The sequence below is a fragment of the Cherax quadricarinatus genome, chromosome 48 (genome assembly GCF_038502225.1).
Source record: "Cherax quadricarinatus isolate ZL_2023a chromosome 48, ASM3850222v1, whole genome shotgun sequence".
NCBI classification, from domain to species: domain Eukaryota; kingdom Metazoa; phylum Arthropoda; class Malacostraca; order Decapoda; family Parastacidae; genus Cherax; species Cherax quadricarinatus.
In genome coordinates this window covers 1,193,158-1,209,499 of record NC_091339.1, presented here as the reverse complement: position 1 = coordinate 1,209,499, position 16,342 = coordinate 1,193,158, and the positions used below count along the sequence as shown (strand labels likewise).

General features: G+C 47.8%; 1 protein-coding gene across 1 annotated transcript in view; it reads right to left on the bottom strand.

Annotated features, from left to right (window-relative positions):
• Nucleotides 1-16,342, bottom strand: part of LOC128696117 (putative uncharacterized protein DDB_G0282133) — an 85,908-nt gene that overhangs the window by 25,315 nt on the left and 44,251 nt on the right. The window contains exon 2 of the mRNA XM_070094812.1: nt 1,229-1,285. Coding sequence (XP_069950913.1) covers nt 1,229-1,285 — 57 coding nt within the window. The remainder of the gene's footprint in view (nt 1-1,228; nt 1,286-16,342) is intronic.

Here is a 16,342-nt window from a genome sequence, read left to right as displayed (position 1 = left end):
GGGCCCCTGACACTTATTGTATGGTCTCTTAACGTGCTAGTGACACCCCCTAAATTCGCTTTCAAGAGATAAAATATAAATTGTCAATCCATATCCAACTGTGTTAACCTTTTTGAGATCTCTAGGCCTTTTGAGTATCCTATAAATGACACAGTACCGACAAGTTGATGAATAAGACATATACAACAATTATATGACGCTGGGCTACCATTTACGGGATGGGTATGGGATGTATAATAGTCGCTCATGCATCAAAATTTAAAATCATACTGAACAGGGCATTTTATTCTACTCGAAGTGGTTCGTTGGTATGGTCCCGGCCCGTGACTTGTCCCTGAGGCGACCCAGTATTGGCTCCTCAAGTGGAGGAGTGTCGTACATATTTCTTAAAGACTTGTACAGTAGTCTTGCCTTGGCGAACAGGACATCCGCTCACTCAGGGTGTACCTAGCTTTGGATCCAAGTGTCGTACCGCTGACGATAGTAAGGAAAAGACGAGTTACAGAACATGCTTTATTGGGACAATGTTTGGCTCTGTGCAGAGTTTTATCAGGCTATACACAGAGCCAATGCCTGGGGCATACCTGGAGAGGGTTTCGGGGGTCAACGCCCCCACGGGCTGGTTTGAGACCAGGCCTTAAAACTCTCCACAAAGGAAAACGCTGTCCAGATAAAAGCTTGTAGCAAACTGTTGTAAAAAAAATAATAGTTTATACACCTATAACACTCAGCAATTGACAAGGTCACCTCTACTAATACTGCTGATGTATGAGATCTTTTTATATAACAGACATGTCATTACGCAAACAATTAACTGCATCTGGGTTACACGCTATAAAGGGATCACCTCCGATAGCCTCATTAACCTCAGAAAAATAAAGATTTAAAAATTATACTATAAATTTAACACGGAGGATGAAGCTAAGTGCAGCACAGCGGGCGAGAGTGATCGTTCCATTGTATTCCCAGCAAGATTCATTAATGGTGTGTGAGAGGTATCTCCGTTGTAAGGACAGGTTGATTCTACTTACCTAATGGGACCTAGAAGCACACATGTGTAGTCACCTAAGTGTGTATTAGTTCTACTTACCTAGTTACTTAGTGAGTCCCAGAAGCACACGTCTACTCACCTAACGTCTACTTAGTGAGTCCCAGAAGCACAAATGCCTGCTCACCTAAGGTAGTGTTATTCCTACTTATCTAGCTACTTAGGGAGTCCAAAACTTACCGGTATCGGAGTTGTACTCGCCGATGTAGCGCCGTGTCAGGAAGCGGACGGCGATAGCTGCAACACAACATGTCATTAGTGGTCTGCAAGGTGGCGAGGGACGGGTCAGAAGGGTTGGTAGGGAGTGGGTGAGGAGGCAGGAGTGTGTTTTTGTGAGTGGGTGTGTGAACTCACTGATGTGTACTCATCTATTTGTGATTGCAGGGATCGATTCTCGTACTCATTTACATCAGCGAGTTAAACCAGTAAGCTTATCGGCCACAATATGGCTTGAGACGTCAATGAACGGGCCATTATATGACAAAGACTGTCAGCCTATTTTTCATGGCCAATGCAATAACAAAAGTGTAGTTCAACACACGACCCCCTACCTATCAATTACTCACCAATGATCACACAAAATTTCTGCTCTCATTGTGATTAACATACACATTCTTAAGGTCATGTGTTAAATCTGCCAGGTTATTCAATTTTCTAATCTTCCTCAGGCATAATTCTTCCGTCACTCATCTTTAGTAGGGGTAGTGTGTCTGGTGTGCCTCCCCGAGGAGACGAGTTATATTGATCTCTCTGAGGATATCTCCCTGGGGACGTGCTCATGGAGATGTCTCCCTAGGGACGTCTTCCAAAGATGTCTCCCTGAGGGTCAATAAAATAAGCACCTACCTCGGTGCCCAAGCGCACCCACGGCCACTACCAGTTGTAAGTGTAATATCTTTCTTATGTATTCCGGACCCATGCTGTGAGGGGTAGTGAAATTATTAGACACATAACGGGTCTACAGACTGGACCCCAACATCTGTCTTTACCAAACAATTTATAGTGATAATGAGCTAATTACTGAATTCAGAGCAATAGCAATGAATTTTCACAGATGTATATTCAGTTATAAAGCATAAATTGTTATATGTGGTAATAAATTATATACGAGTTATTTATACTAAGCAAAGATTGGGCATTTTTCCAGCATGGCCACTAACCTGCCCCTGTGAATAAAATACTTTGACATTTGAACATATGTGAGTGAATTGTCTCTAAATTCATTCAGGGTGTGACAATAGGCCTTCTGGCAAAATTTACATTTGGTTATGTCTACATCAGCTAGTAGTGTAAATTCCCAGAATATTATACTATCCAGCCGGAACCGAGCAGCAGTGACATTCACGAGTCTGCTGCTCGTGTTGGATATCAGAGACAAGTGCTTCCTTGGACTAACGTCTGTCAGTTTGTCTCAGGTTCACGAAACTAGACGGAAGTTTTTTTTTTTCATTATTTTCCTCAAACTACAAGCTGCTTGCCTACAGCTGTAATCCTCTCCCTCCTTGAAGACTTTGACAGTTCATCAGCTTTACCACGCATTTGAAGGCCGATGTGAGAGGTATGCTACTGTATACTATTCTGCCATACCAATCTCTTGCTCCTCACACCAGCATCTCACAATTAACACTCATCGATTTAAGAAAATATATAGATAATCAAAATCACTTACAATAAAGATATGAGCTTCATCTACATGGACACAGTATAATACACAGTATAACACACCACCACCACCTTCATGATCTGTGCCACATAACCACGCACACACACACACACACACACACACATACAGGAGTTCGGACTCGACCCCTGCAACCTCAACTAGGTGAGTACACATACACACACACACACACACACACACACACATATGTGAATGACATGATGAAAGGGATAGACTCAGAAGTATCCCTGTTCGTAGATGATGTGAAGTTAATGAGGAGAATTAAATCAGATGAGGATCAGACAGGACTACAAAAAGACCTGGACAGGCTGGACACTTGGTCCAGCAAATGGCTTCTTGAATTGAACCCCGCCAAATGCAAAGTCATGAAGATTTGGGAAGGGCAAAGAAGACCACAGACAGAGTATAGGCTAGGTGGCCAAAGACTGCAAACCTCGCTCAAGGAGAAAGATCTTGGGGTAAGCATAACACCGAGCCCGTCTACGGAAGCACACATCAACCAGATAACTGCTGCAGCATATGGGCGCCTGGGATACCTTAGTAAGGAATCATTCAAGATACTGTACACTGTGTACGTCAGGCCCATACTGGAGTATACAGCACCAGTTTGGAATCCACACCTGGTCAAACACGTCAAGAAATTAGAGAAAGTGCAAAGGTTTGCAACAAGGTTAGTTCCAGAGGTCAAGGGAATGTCCTACTAAGAAAGGCTGAGGAAAATCGGCCTGACGACACTGGAGGACAGAAGGGTTAGGGGAGACATGATAATGACATACAAAATACTGCGTGGAATAGATAAGGTGGACAGATACAGGATGTTCCAGAGAGGGGACACAGAAACAAGGGGTCACAATTGGAAACTGAAGACTCAGACGAGTCAAAAGGATGTTAGGAAATATTCCTTCATAGAGTTGTCAGGAAGTGGAATAGTCTAGCAAGTGATGTAGTGGTGGCAGGAACCATGCATAGCTTTAAGACGAGGTATGATAAAGCTCAGGGAGCAGAGAGTGGACCTAGTAGCGATCAGTGAAGAGGCGGGGCCAGGAGCTGAGTATCGACCCCTTCAACCACAATTACGTGAGTACACTGTGCACATGTACATGCGTTCGTGTACTTGTTTATTGAGTGTATGCGTGTAGGTGTGTGCGTGCGTGCACAGTGAGTGTGGTGGTGTACTGGTCAAACAAGATGAGCGGGTGTTGACCTGAAACCTGCCTCCCCACCACCATCCAACAGTGCCTTATTACACTGCTAGATAACTGCTCCCTTGACACTGTCTAGGTGAAGATCCTAACACTTTCTAGGTGAAGATCCTGACACTATCTAGGTGAAGATACTGACTAAGTGAAGATATTAACACTAAGTGAAGACCCTGACACAGTCTAGGGGCCCTCCACACTCGATACTCCCACAGTCTCACTGTGGAAACACTTGACTTGTACTCACTGGAGCGCAGAAGAGAGAGATACATCATAATCTACACCTGGAAAATCCTAGAGGGACTGGGCCCTAATCTGCACACAGAAATCACTCCCTACAAAAGCAAAAGACTCGGGAGGCGATGCAAAATACCCCCAATGAAAAGTAGGGGAGCCATTAGTACACTAAGAGAAAACACAATAAGTGTCCGGGGCCCAAGACTGTTCAACATCCTCCCATCAGGCATAAGGGGAATTACCAATAGACCCCTCGCTGCCTTCAAGATACTTAAAGTCGGTGCTGGATCAGCCGGGGCTGTGGTTTGTATGTTGGACTACATGCGGTCAGCAGTAACAGCCTGGTTGATCAGGCCCTGATCCACCGGGAGGCCTAGTCATAAACCGGCCCGCAGGGGGTTGATACCCAGAATACCCTCCAGGCACACTCCTGGCAGACACTCCCACAACCATACTCGACACTCCCAGTCTCATTCCACAGTCCCACAGTCACATTCGGCACTCCCACAACCACACTCCCACAGTCACACTCGACACTTCCACAGACACAGTCGACACTCCAACGATCACACTCGACACTCCCACGGTCACACTCGACACTCCCACGGTCACACTCGACACTCCCACAGTCACACTCGACACTCCCACGGTCACACTCGACACTCCCACGGTCACACTCGACACTCCCACGGTCACACTCGACACTCCCACGGTCACACTCCCACAGTCACACTCCCACAGCCACAGTCGGCACTCCCATGGTCACACTCGACACTACCACGTTCACACTCGACACTCCCACAGCCACACTCCTACAGCCACAGTCGACATTCCCACGGTCACACGCAGCCACGCTCCCACAGTCACACTCGATACTCCCACAGCCACACTCCACACTCCCACGGTCACACTCGACACTCCCACGGTCACACTCGACACTCCCACAGCCACAGTCGACACTCCCATGGTCACACTCGACACTCCCGCGGTCACACTCGACACTCCCACAGCCATACTCCCACAGCCACAGTCGACACTCCCTCGGTCACACTCGACACTCCCACGGTCACACTCGACACTCCCACGGTCACATTCGACACTCCTACAGCCACAGTCGGCACTCCCACAGCCACAGTCGACACTCTCACAGCCACACTCCCACAGCCACAGTCGACACTCCCATGGTCACAGTCGACACTCCCACAGTCACACTTGACACTCCCACAGCCACAGTCGTACAGCCACAGTTGACACTCCCACGGTCACACTCGACACTCCCAAGGTCACACACAGCCACGCTCCCTCAGTCACACTCGACACTCCCATAGCCACAGTCGACACTCCCACGGTCACACTCGACACTCCCACAGCCACAGTCAACACTCTCACGGTCACACTTGACACTACCACAGCCACACTCACACAGCCACAGTCGACACTCCCACGGTCACACTCCCACGGTCACTCTCCCATGGTCACACTCCACACTCGCACACACTCCCACGGTCACAGTAGACACTCCCACGGTCACAGTCGACACTCCCACGGTCACACTCCCGAGGTCACAGTCGACACTCCCACGGTCACACTCGACACTCCCACGGTCACACTCCCGAGGTCACACTCGATACTCCCACGGTCACACTCGACACTCCCACGGTCACACTCCACACTCTCACGGTCACACTCCCACGGTCACACTCGACACTCCCACGGTCACACTCGACACTCCCACGGTCACACTCCCGAGGTCACAGTCGACACTCCCACGGTCAAACTCCCACGGTCACACTCGACACTCCCACGGTCACACTCCCGAGGTCACACTCGACACTCCCACGGTCACAGTCGACACTCCCACGGTCACACTCGACACTCCCACAGCCACAGTCGACACTCTCACGGTCACACTTGACACTACCACAGCCACACTCACACAGCCACAGTCGACACTCCCACGGTCACACTCCCACGGTCACTCTCCCACGGTCACACTCCACACTCGCACGGTCACACTCCCACGGTCACAGTCGACACTCCCACGGTCACAGTCGACACTCCCACGGTCACACTCCCACGGTCACACTCCCGAGGTCACACTCGACACTCCCACGGTCACACTCGACACTCCCACGGTCACACTCGACACTCCCACAGCCACAGTCGACACTCTCACGGTCACACTTGACACTACCACAGCCACACTCACACAGCCACAGTCGACACTCCCACGGTCACACTCCCACGGTCACTCTCCCACGGTCACACTCCCACGGTCACACTCCCACGGTCACACTCCCACGGTCACACTCCCACGGTCACACTCCCACAGTCACACTCCCACGGTCACACTCCCACGGTCACACTCCCACGGTCACACTCCCACGGTCACACTCCCACGGTCACACTCCCACGGTCACACTCCCACAGTCACACTCCCACGGTCACACTCCCACGGTCACACTCCCACGGTCACACTCCCACAGTCACACTCCCACGGTCACACTCCCACGGTCACACTCCCAGGGTCACACTCCCACGGTCACACTCCCACGGTCACACTCCCAGGGTCACACTCCCACAGTCACACTCCCACGGTCACACTCCCACAGTCACACTCCCACGGTCACACTCCCACGGTCACACTCCCACGGTCACACTCCCACGGTCACACTCCCACGGTCACACTCCCAGGGTCACACTCCCAGGGTCACACTCCCAGGGTCACACTCCCAGGGTCACACTCCCAGGGTCACACTCCCACGGTCACACTCCCACGGTCACACTCCCACAGTCACACTCCCACGGTCACACTCCCACGGTCACACTCCCACAGTCACACTCCCACGGTCACACTCCCACGGTCACACTCCCAGGGTCACACTCCCACAGTCACACTCCCACGGTCACACTCCCACAGTCACACTCCCACGGTCACACTCCCACGGTCACACTCCCACGGTCACACTCCCACGGTCACACTCCCACGGTCACACTCCCACGGTCACACTCCCACGGTCACACTCCCACAGTCACACTCCCACGGTCACACTCCCACAGTCACACTCCCACGGTCACACTCCCACGGTCACACTCCCAGGGTCACACTCCCACAGTCACACTCCCACGGTCACACTCCCACGGTCACACTCCCACGGTCACACTCCCACGGTCACACTCCCACGGTCACACTCCCAGGGTCACACTCCCACGGTCACACTCCCACGGTCACACTCCCACAGTCACACTCCCACAGTCACACTCCCACGGTCACACTCCCACGGTCACACTCCCACGGTCACACTCCCAGGGTCACACTCCCACGGTCACACTCCCACGGTCACACTCCCAGGGTCACACTCCCACGGTCACACTCCCAGGGTCACACTCCCACGGTCACACTCCCACGGTCACACTCCCACAGTCACACTCCCACGGTCACACTCCCAGGGTCACACTCCCAGGGTCACACTCCCACGGTCACACTCCCAGGGTCACACTCCCACGGTCACACTCCCACGGTCACACTCCCACGGTCACACTCCCACGGTCACACTCCCAGGGTCACACTCCCAGGGTCACACTCCCAGGGTCACACTCCCAGGGTCACACTCCCACGGTCACACTCCCAGGGTCACACTCCCACGGTCACACTCCCACGGTCACACTCCCACGGTCACACTCCCACGGTCACACTCCCACGGTCACACTCCCAGGGTCACACTCCCAGGGTCACACTCCCACGGTCACACTCCCAGGGTCACACTCCCAGGGTCACACTCCCACGGTCACACTCCCACGGTCACACTCCCACGGTCACACTCCCACAGTCACACTCCCACAGTCACATAGCCTGGTCTCAGGTCTGGACAGTATTTCTCTGAGCACAAATTCACTATGATTTTTTTTTAATTTATTATTCTTGGTTAGGAGATAGGATAGATTAAGTTAAGTTAGGATAACTGGAGGGTATTCCAAGGATCAACGCCCCTGCGGCCCGGTCCACGATCAGGCCTCCCGGTGAATCAGGGCCTGATCAACCAGACTGTTACTGCTGGCCGCATATAGTCCAACGTACGAGCTACAGCCCGGCTGATTAAGTAATAATAAGTTTATTCAGGTATACACAAATACACCGGCACCGACTTTAAGTATCTATCCAGGTCCCTCTTGAAGACAGCCGGAGGCTTATTGGTAACTCCCCTTATGCATGGTGGGAGGCTGTTGAACAGTCTTGGGCCCCGGACACTTATGGTGTTTTCTCTTAGTGTACCAATGGCGCCCCTACTTTTCATTGCGGGTATTTTGCACCGCCTGCCCAGTCTTATACTTTCGTAGGGAGTGATTTCTGTGTGCAGATTCGGGACCATTCCTTCTAGGAGTTCCTACAGCTCTCTCGCCTGCGTTCCAGCGAGTATAATTCAAGTGCTTCCAAGCGTTCCCAGTAGTTGAGGTGTTTGATACAACTTATACGTGCAGTAAAAGTTCTCTGTACACTCTCTAGATCTTCAATTTCACCTGCTTTGAACGGAGATGTTAATGTACAGCAATATTCCAGCCTAAAGAGAACAAGTGATTTGAAAAGGATCATCACTGGCTTGGCATCTCTTGTTCTGAACGTTCTCATTATCCATCCAATCATATTCTTTGCAGTTGTGATCGTGGCACTATTGTGATCCTTGAAAGTGAGATTCTCAGACATTACCACTCCCAGGTCCCTCACATTATTTTTCCGCTCTATTGTATGATCAGAGTCTGTAGTATATTCAGTTCTAGTTATTATCTCTAGTTTTTCTGAATGGAGTAGTTGGAATTTGTCTTCATTGAACATCATATTGTTTTCCGTTGCCCACTGGAAAACTTGGTTTATATCTTCTTGGAGGTTGACTTAAGAAATCGTAATGACACGATTGCAAATAAACCATACCCCCGGCCGGGATTGAACCCGCGGTCATAGAGTCTCAAAACTCCAGCCCGTCGCGCTAGCCACTAGACCAGCTAGCCACAATAAGATTCATCCAACTAGGTATATTTCTACACCATAGGAAAGTTAGCACAGGCACCTCTGTGACCACAAATGCAAGTTTTTACAGACGAATCTCCAGCTAGCGTGGCCGTGACGAACTCTAGCTCAAGTCCCTTCACTGCCGTCAACATGACTTAAGAAATCGTAATGACACGATTGCAAATAAACCATACCCCCGGCCGGGATTGAACCCGCGGTCATAGAGTCTCAAAACTCCAGCCCGTCGCGCTAGCCACTAGACCAGCTAGCCACAATAAGATTCATCCAACTAGGTATATTTCTACACCATAGGAAAGTTAGCACAGGCACCTCTGTGACCACAAATGCAAGTTTTTACAGACGAATCTCCAGCTAGCGTGGCCGTGACGAACTCTAGCTCAAGTCCCTTCACTGCCGTCAACATGACTTAAGAAATCGTAATGACACGATTGCAAATAAACCATACCCCCGGCCGGGATTGAACCCGCGGTCATAGAGTCTCAAAACTCCAGCCCGTCGCGCTAGCCACTAGACCAGCTAGCCACAATAAGATTCATCCAACTAGGTATATTTCTACACCATAGGAAAGTTAGCACAGGCACCTCTGTGACCACAAATGCAAGTTTTTACAGACGAATCTCCAGCTAGCGTGGCCGTGACGAACTCTAGCTCAAGTCCCTTCACTGCCGTCAACATGACTTAAGAAATCGTAATGACACGATTGCAAATAAACCATACCCCCGGCCGGGATTGAACCCGCGGTCATAGAGTCTCAAAACTCCAGCCCGTCGCGCTAGCCACTAGACCAGCTAGCCACAATAAGATTCATCCAACTAGGTATAGTTGTAAAAACTTGCATTTGTGGTCACAGAGGTGCCTGTGCTAACTTTCCTATGGTGTAGAAATATACCTAGTTGGATGAATCTTATTGTGGCTAGCTGGTCTAGTGGCTAGCGCGACGGGCTGGAGTTTTGAGACTCTATGACCGCGGGTTCAATCCCGGCCGGGGGTATGGTTTATTTGCAATCGTGTCATTACGATTTCTTAAGTCATGTTGACGGCAGTGAAGGGACTTGAGCTAGAGTTCGTCACGGCCACGCTAGCTGGAGATTCGTCTGTAAAAACTTGCATTTGTGGTCACAGAGGTGCCTGTGCTAACTTTCCTATGGTGTAGAAATATACCTAGTTGGATGAATCTTATTGTGGCTAGCTGGTCTAGTGGCTAGCGCGACGGGCTGGAGTTTTGAGACTCTATGACCGCGGGTTCAATCCCGGCCGGGGGTATGGTTTATTTGCAATCGTGTCATTACGATTTCTTAAGTCATGTTGACGGCAGTGAAGGGACTTGAGCTAGAGTTCGTCACGGCCACGCTAGCTGGAGATTCGTCTGTAAAAACTTGCATTTGTGGTCACAGAGGTGCCTGTGCTAACTTTCCTATGGTGTAGAAATATACCTAGTTGGATGAATCTTATTGTGGCTAGCTGGTCTAGTGGCTAGCGCGACGGGCTGGAGTTTTGAGACTCTATGACCGCGGGTTCAATCCCGGCCGGGGGTATGGTTTATTTGCAATCGTGTCATTACGATTTCTTAAGTCATGTTGACGGCAGTGAAGGGACTTGAGCTAGAGTTCGTCACGGCCACGCTAGCTGGAGATTCGTCTGTAAAAACTTGCATTTGTGGTCACAGAGGTGCCTGTGCTAACTTTCCTATGGTGTAGAAATATACCTAGTTGGATGAATCTTATTGTGGCTAGCTGGTCTAGTGGCTAGCGCGACGGGCTGGAGTTTTGAGACTCTATGACCGCGGGTTCAATCCCGGCCGGGGGTATGGTTTCTTGGAGGTTAACCGTGTCCTCAATAGATGACAGTCTCATGCAGATCCTAGTATCGTCTGCAAAGGATGACACGGTGCTGTGGGTTTGGTTAAGTTTTAATAGGTTAGGTTAAATTAGCACAGATTAGCTTTAGTTAAATTTGTATGGGTTAGGAGAGGTTAGATTAAGTTAGGATAGGCTAGGTTAAGTTCGGATAGGTTGATATAGGTTATATTTGGTTAAGTTAGGTTAGGCCAAGTTAAAATAGGTTAATAACCTTAGTTTCCCTATGTTTACCTGATAATTTTTTTATTAACACATCGGCCGCCTCTCACTGAGGCAGAGTGACCCGATAAAAGAAGAAACACTTTCACCATCATTCACTCCATCACTGTCTTGCCAGAGGCGCGCCTACACTACAGTTAAAAAATTGCAACATATATCTACCCTCTTTTAGATAATAACATTATTAAAAACAAGCCGTGGTTCAGTTGGTAGCCACCCCAACTCACATACCCAAGGACCGGGATTCAGTCTCCGGCATAAGAGAAAACACTGGGCATGTTCCCTTACACCTGCTACCACTGTTCGCCAAGCAGTTGTTGTTATTGTTGTTCCTCTTCTTCTTCTGCTTCTTCTTTTGCCTCTTTGCTGTTGTCTGGCAGCACCCTGACAGTACGAGGCATTCATCAAAATCTTAGGCGTACATTTTCACACGCATGACAAAAAATATGGAGATCCATGCTAGGCGAATCCGGATGACCGAGGGTGCAGATGGAGACATTTTTTTTAATCCTACAAAACATCTTATTTTTTATTATTTGAAACTGGCCTGGTCAGTGACCTTGTTGCAGGGGGGGAGGGGGGTGTTGACCCCTGAAAACATCCTTCAGGCACCAGCATCCCTCCTTAAATCACCTGTCAACATTCGTCATCTAGTTCCATAGGGGTCCTGTAGAGCCTCGTGAATGGGAAGTGATCACGTTTGATTCAAGTAAAGAGAGGATAATTCCAATTTCTTTGATTACAATCCCTGCGGCAGTGTCAAGCCAATCCCTCTTGCAGAGTCTGTCATCTAGAGAGAGCAATGGTTCTCATCAAGTGTAGGACTGGGCACCATAATGTCCGAGACTTGTGTTTACAACCTTTGCTGACCCCAACCATGACTTCCATGCGCCTCTCAACCATGAAATTTCCCTCGCTCTTTTAAATTCCTCTTTGTTATATAATATTTGTGATCACTGAACATTTTTTTTCCGCGTTTGGGAAACGTTTTTCTATTATTTTAATTTCGGGTGGGTTAAATTTATTGAAGTGTCTGAGGTGGTTGATGCGAGGTGCAGAGGGCGACACCTTCCACCTGGCTTTGTTTACATCTTACCAAGCGTGACGGTCACACCCACACCACAACCCACCTCATCTCTCCTCAACATCTTCCCTCTCTCTCTCTCTCTCTCTCTCTCTCTCTCTCTCTCTCTCTCTCTTTCTCTCTTAGTCTGCCTTCTTAGTAACACTAAGTGCTGTCTATCGATTGACGTCAAGACTAGCCAATTTCTTAATTTTAACATCAATGCATGCCACATTAACAAAACATGCCATGCATACTAACACTTGTGAACATCTTATAAGTTAGATGGGGCTATTTCTTTTCATATAAGAAGAGGACGTACAGGCGCAGTACAGTTGTGCAATACTAGAAGCTAATCTTACTAGAATACTAGAATCTTCCAGGACACGGCCTTCAGTCGTCTTGATCTATCATACTACAGTACCAGGCTGCAGTATATCTGACCCTCGATTTTATGTACTCTGTAATGGAGTGAAGAACTTCCTGGTTAGGAAAGCTCTTCTAAATGAAAGGTGGAGTGGAGAAGCTCACCAGGAACCTCTTCACTCCATTACAGAGGACATAAAATTGAAGGTCAGATGTACTGGGGTCTGGTACTGTAGTATGCCCTTCGCGTTGCACCTGCTCTCTTTATGGTAACAACCGGGTACAAGATACCCACAAGAGGAAAGAGACGTGAGTAAACACTTAAGGCACTTTCAGAAAAGACATCAAGGGAATGGGGCTCGGGGGGGTGTCAGCTCCTCTATAATTTCCTTCAGCCTTCTGATGAAACAGTATCCTACTATCAACAGGGTCCTACTATCAACAGGGTCCTACTATCAACAGGGCCCTACTATCAACAGGGTCCTCCTATCAACAGAGTCCTACTATCAACAGGGTCCTACTATCAACAGGGTCCTACAATCAACAGGGTCCTACTATCAACAGGGTCTTGCTATCAACAGGGTCCTACTGTCAACAGAGTCCTACTATCTACAGGGTCCTACTGTTAACAGGGTCTTACTATCAACAGGGTCCTACTATCAACAGGGTCCTATTATCAACAGGGTCCTACTATCAACAGTGCCCTACTATCAACAGGGCTCTACCATCAACTGAGTCGTACTATCAACAGGGTTATACTATCAGCAGGGCTCTACTATCAGCAGGCCCTGCTGTCACCAGGGCTCTACTATCAATTGAGTCGTACTATCAACAAAGCCATACACTCACTTCCCCACTTGAATTTGCTACTATGCTACAACTATTCCGCAATGCTTTCATAGATCTATATAATCTATTTAGTATCAGTGTGGCTGCCAGTTAACTCTTCAGCATGTGAACGGAGTTCTTCCTGCCACGAGTCACAAACAAGTGATACTGCAGTTATATCTATAAATTAGAAAAGAGCCAAGAGTTTGAATGTTGAAGACATCGTTGATGTTTGTGTTTCCAACCATAACAACCAAAGAATTACACTTTAAAAACTTTTTAGTTAACCTGAGTTTCTAATTTGAAAGTAGAATGAGTACTAATTATGGCCTTGCTATCATTACATCAGTAAGACCAACGTGAATATCATTATTTTGAAGGCTTGCATATTTATGCAATTTCATGTAATTATTGTTCTTATTCTTTGATGTGGACAGTTGTTTTATTGAAAAAATGAGACACTTGTGCCACATTCAGAATCTTTATTGGTGAAACATTTCCACAATATTCCTAAATGTTGCACAAGTGTCTCATTTTTCTGTTTTTACGGCTTTTTAAACCATTTATATCACAATTGTTTTACAGATGTGTAATATACACTCTGAGTACAAACAGTGAGATTGTTCTGCCAAGCAGAGTCCCTCTAGGCACCTTCCAGCCAGACAGCCGCCACTAAGCTCCCAATACAGAAATTCTGGAGAATCCTCTGTACACTCTGTTAGGAAAGATTTCAGTCCCAGGGCCTTGTTCAGTCCTGTAAGACACAGGGTATGTGAAACACAGTATATTAAGTCGAGGCGCATGTGAGGTTAGAGTTCGGGTCAGTTTTAAGCTTTGAGCCTTATGGAAGCGAGGTCATCTGATAGCCATGTTTTGATGGAGGTGTGGTGGAGATACTGCAACTACCTGCTTTCTGCTCAAAAGTATTAGAAACTGCGATAAGAGAAGCTTCTACGCACATACGCCGTCTTAGTTCAGGTTTGGTAGACTAGCTGGCATCTCCACGGAGATACCGTAGGTCACCTCATGAACTGGGGAGACTCCTAGTTACTCTGAACTGAACCCGAACTAAACAGAATTGTCGGTACCTAGTAGCCTCTAACACTGCTGAACAGAAAGCAGGTCATAATTTTTAAAGGGGTGCACCGGCAAGCCAGCAGAAGGTCTCGGTTAGATGACCAAAAGCTCCAGTGGCGGGCCATTATATGACTAAAACACGCGTCAGGAGACACTTGTCATGTTTCCTGACTAACCAAGTAGTTACAGCATTTCCATCACCTGCATCCACATGATTTCTGATCGCACCTCGCCACGCCTCGCCACTCCTCGCCACACCTCGCCACGCCTCGCCACTCCTCGCCACACCTCGCCACGCCCACATTACAAGCCTCTATGAGGCTTAAACCTCACCTGATATATGCTTAAAGCCGACCTGACATCAGCCTATAGCTCACCTAACCCCTGTTTAAATAGTTAGTAACAAACTTCATTTTTACAAAGTGTATTCTACAACTAATTTGGCAATGGTGATATTATTGTCATAATTTTCAGAATCCCTGGTTATCCAAAGCATTTCAGGCAGGGCAAAGAATTTCGTGCCTTTATACCTTTGATGAGTTCCGAGAGATATTCTACTCCCGGAGCCCAGCCATGGGCCAGGTTCATCTGGTGTTTGCCTGGTCAATTCAGGCCCTTGATGCTGCTGGCCTGAATTCTCTTACCAAACATGCCCCTCGGCTTTATAAGCTGTTTCATGTTTCTTGTTTATATCAGTGGTGAATAAAGTCGCTGGAAAGAAACGTTTCCTAATAAACGTCCTAATAAAAGGCTCACGTGTCCTTTTCGTGTCCTCCTTATACTTAATAAAGTTACCTGACGTTGCAGAAGTGTCTCTTGGATACGTAATATTTACCAGGCTGGACTTATCAGGTGTCGAGTAAAAGGTCACTGGGTATCTTTAAAAACAAGCTGGACAAATATATGAGTGAGAAGGGTTAGAGCTGAAAAAGAACAGCCTAGCATGGGCCAGTAGACCTATGACAGTGATCCAGTATTCTTACGTTCTTATTGAAGACTGCGCAAACTCTGCTGAATAAAATAATAATAATAATAATAATAATAATAATAATATTATTATTATTATTATTATTATTATTATTATTATTATTATTTTATTCTTATTAAACATTAAACCCATGTGTACTCACCTAGTTGTCTAGCGTAATAGTGTTAAGTGGATATAAACACAAATGCAGGTTAATGTGATCCTTTATTGACAACGTTTCGCCCATACAGTGTTTTTCAAACCACAAATAGAGAAACATGTGTGAGCATTATGATCATTATACTGCATCTGTGTCTTGATCCATCGTGTCGGTATTTTATATCACTTTTCTACATGATAGTCTTGACACTGGGAAGATCGACTTACATTGAGTTTGACCCTATAGCCAGGTCAAAGTTGACCCACAGCCGAGTGAAAGTTAATTCACGTCCAGGTCAAAGTTAACCCACAGCCAGGATAAAGTTAACCCACAGCCAAGATAAAGTTAATCCACAGCCAGGTCCAAACTGACCCACATCTAGGTCAAAGTTAATCCACGTCCAGGTTAAAACTGACCCACATCCAGATCAAAGCCGGCCCGCTGACGGGCCCAAAGTCAACTCACAGTCATGGGGATAGAAAGCACTGACAGCCATCAAATACGGATTTCCTAAGTGTGTTTACGAACGCCACCCAAACCGGATTCGCGGTCTTCCGAAGACATAAATACCTCAGGAGACGGTCTTAACCCACCATCCCAGCGGAGAGATCA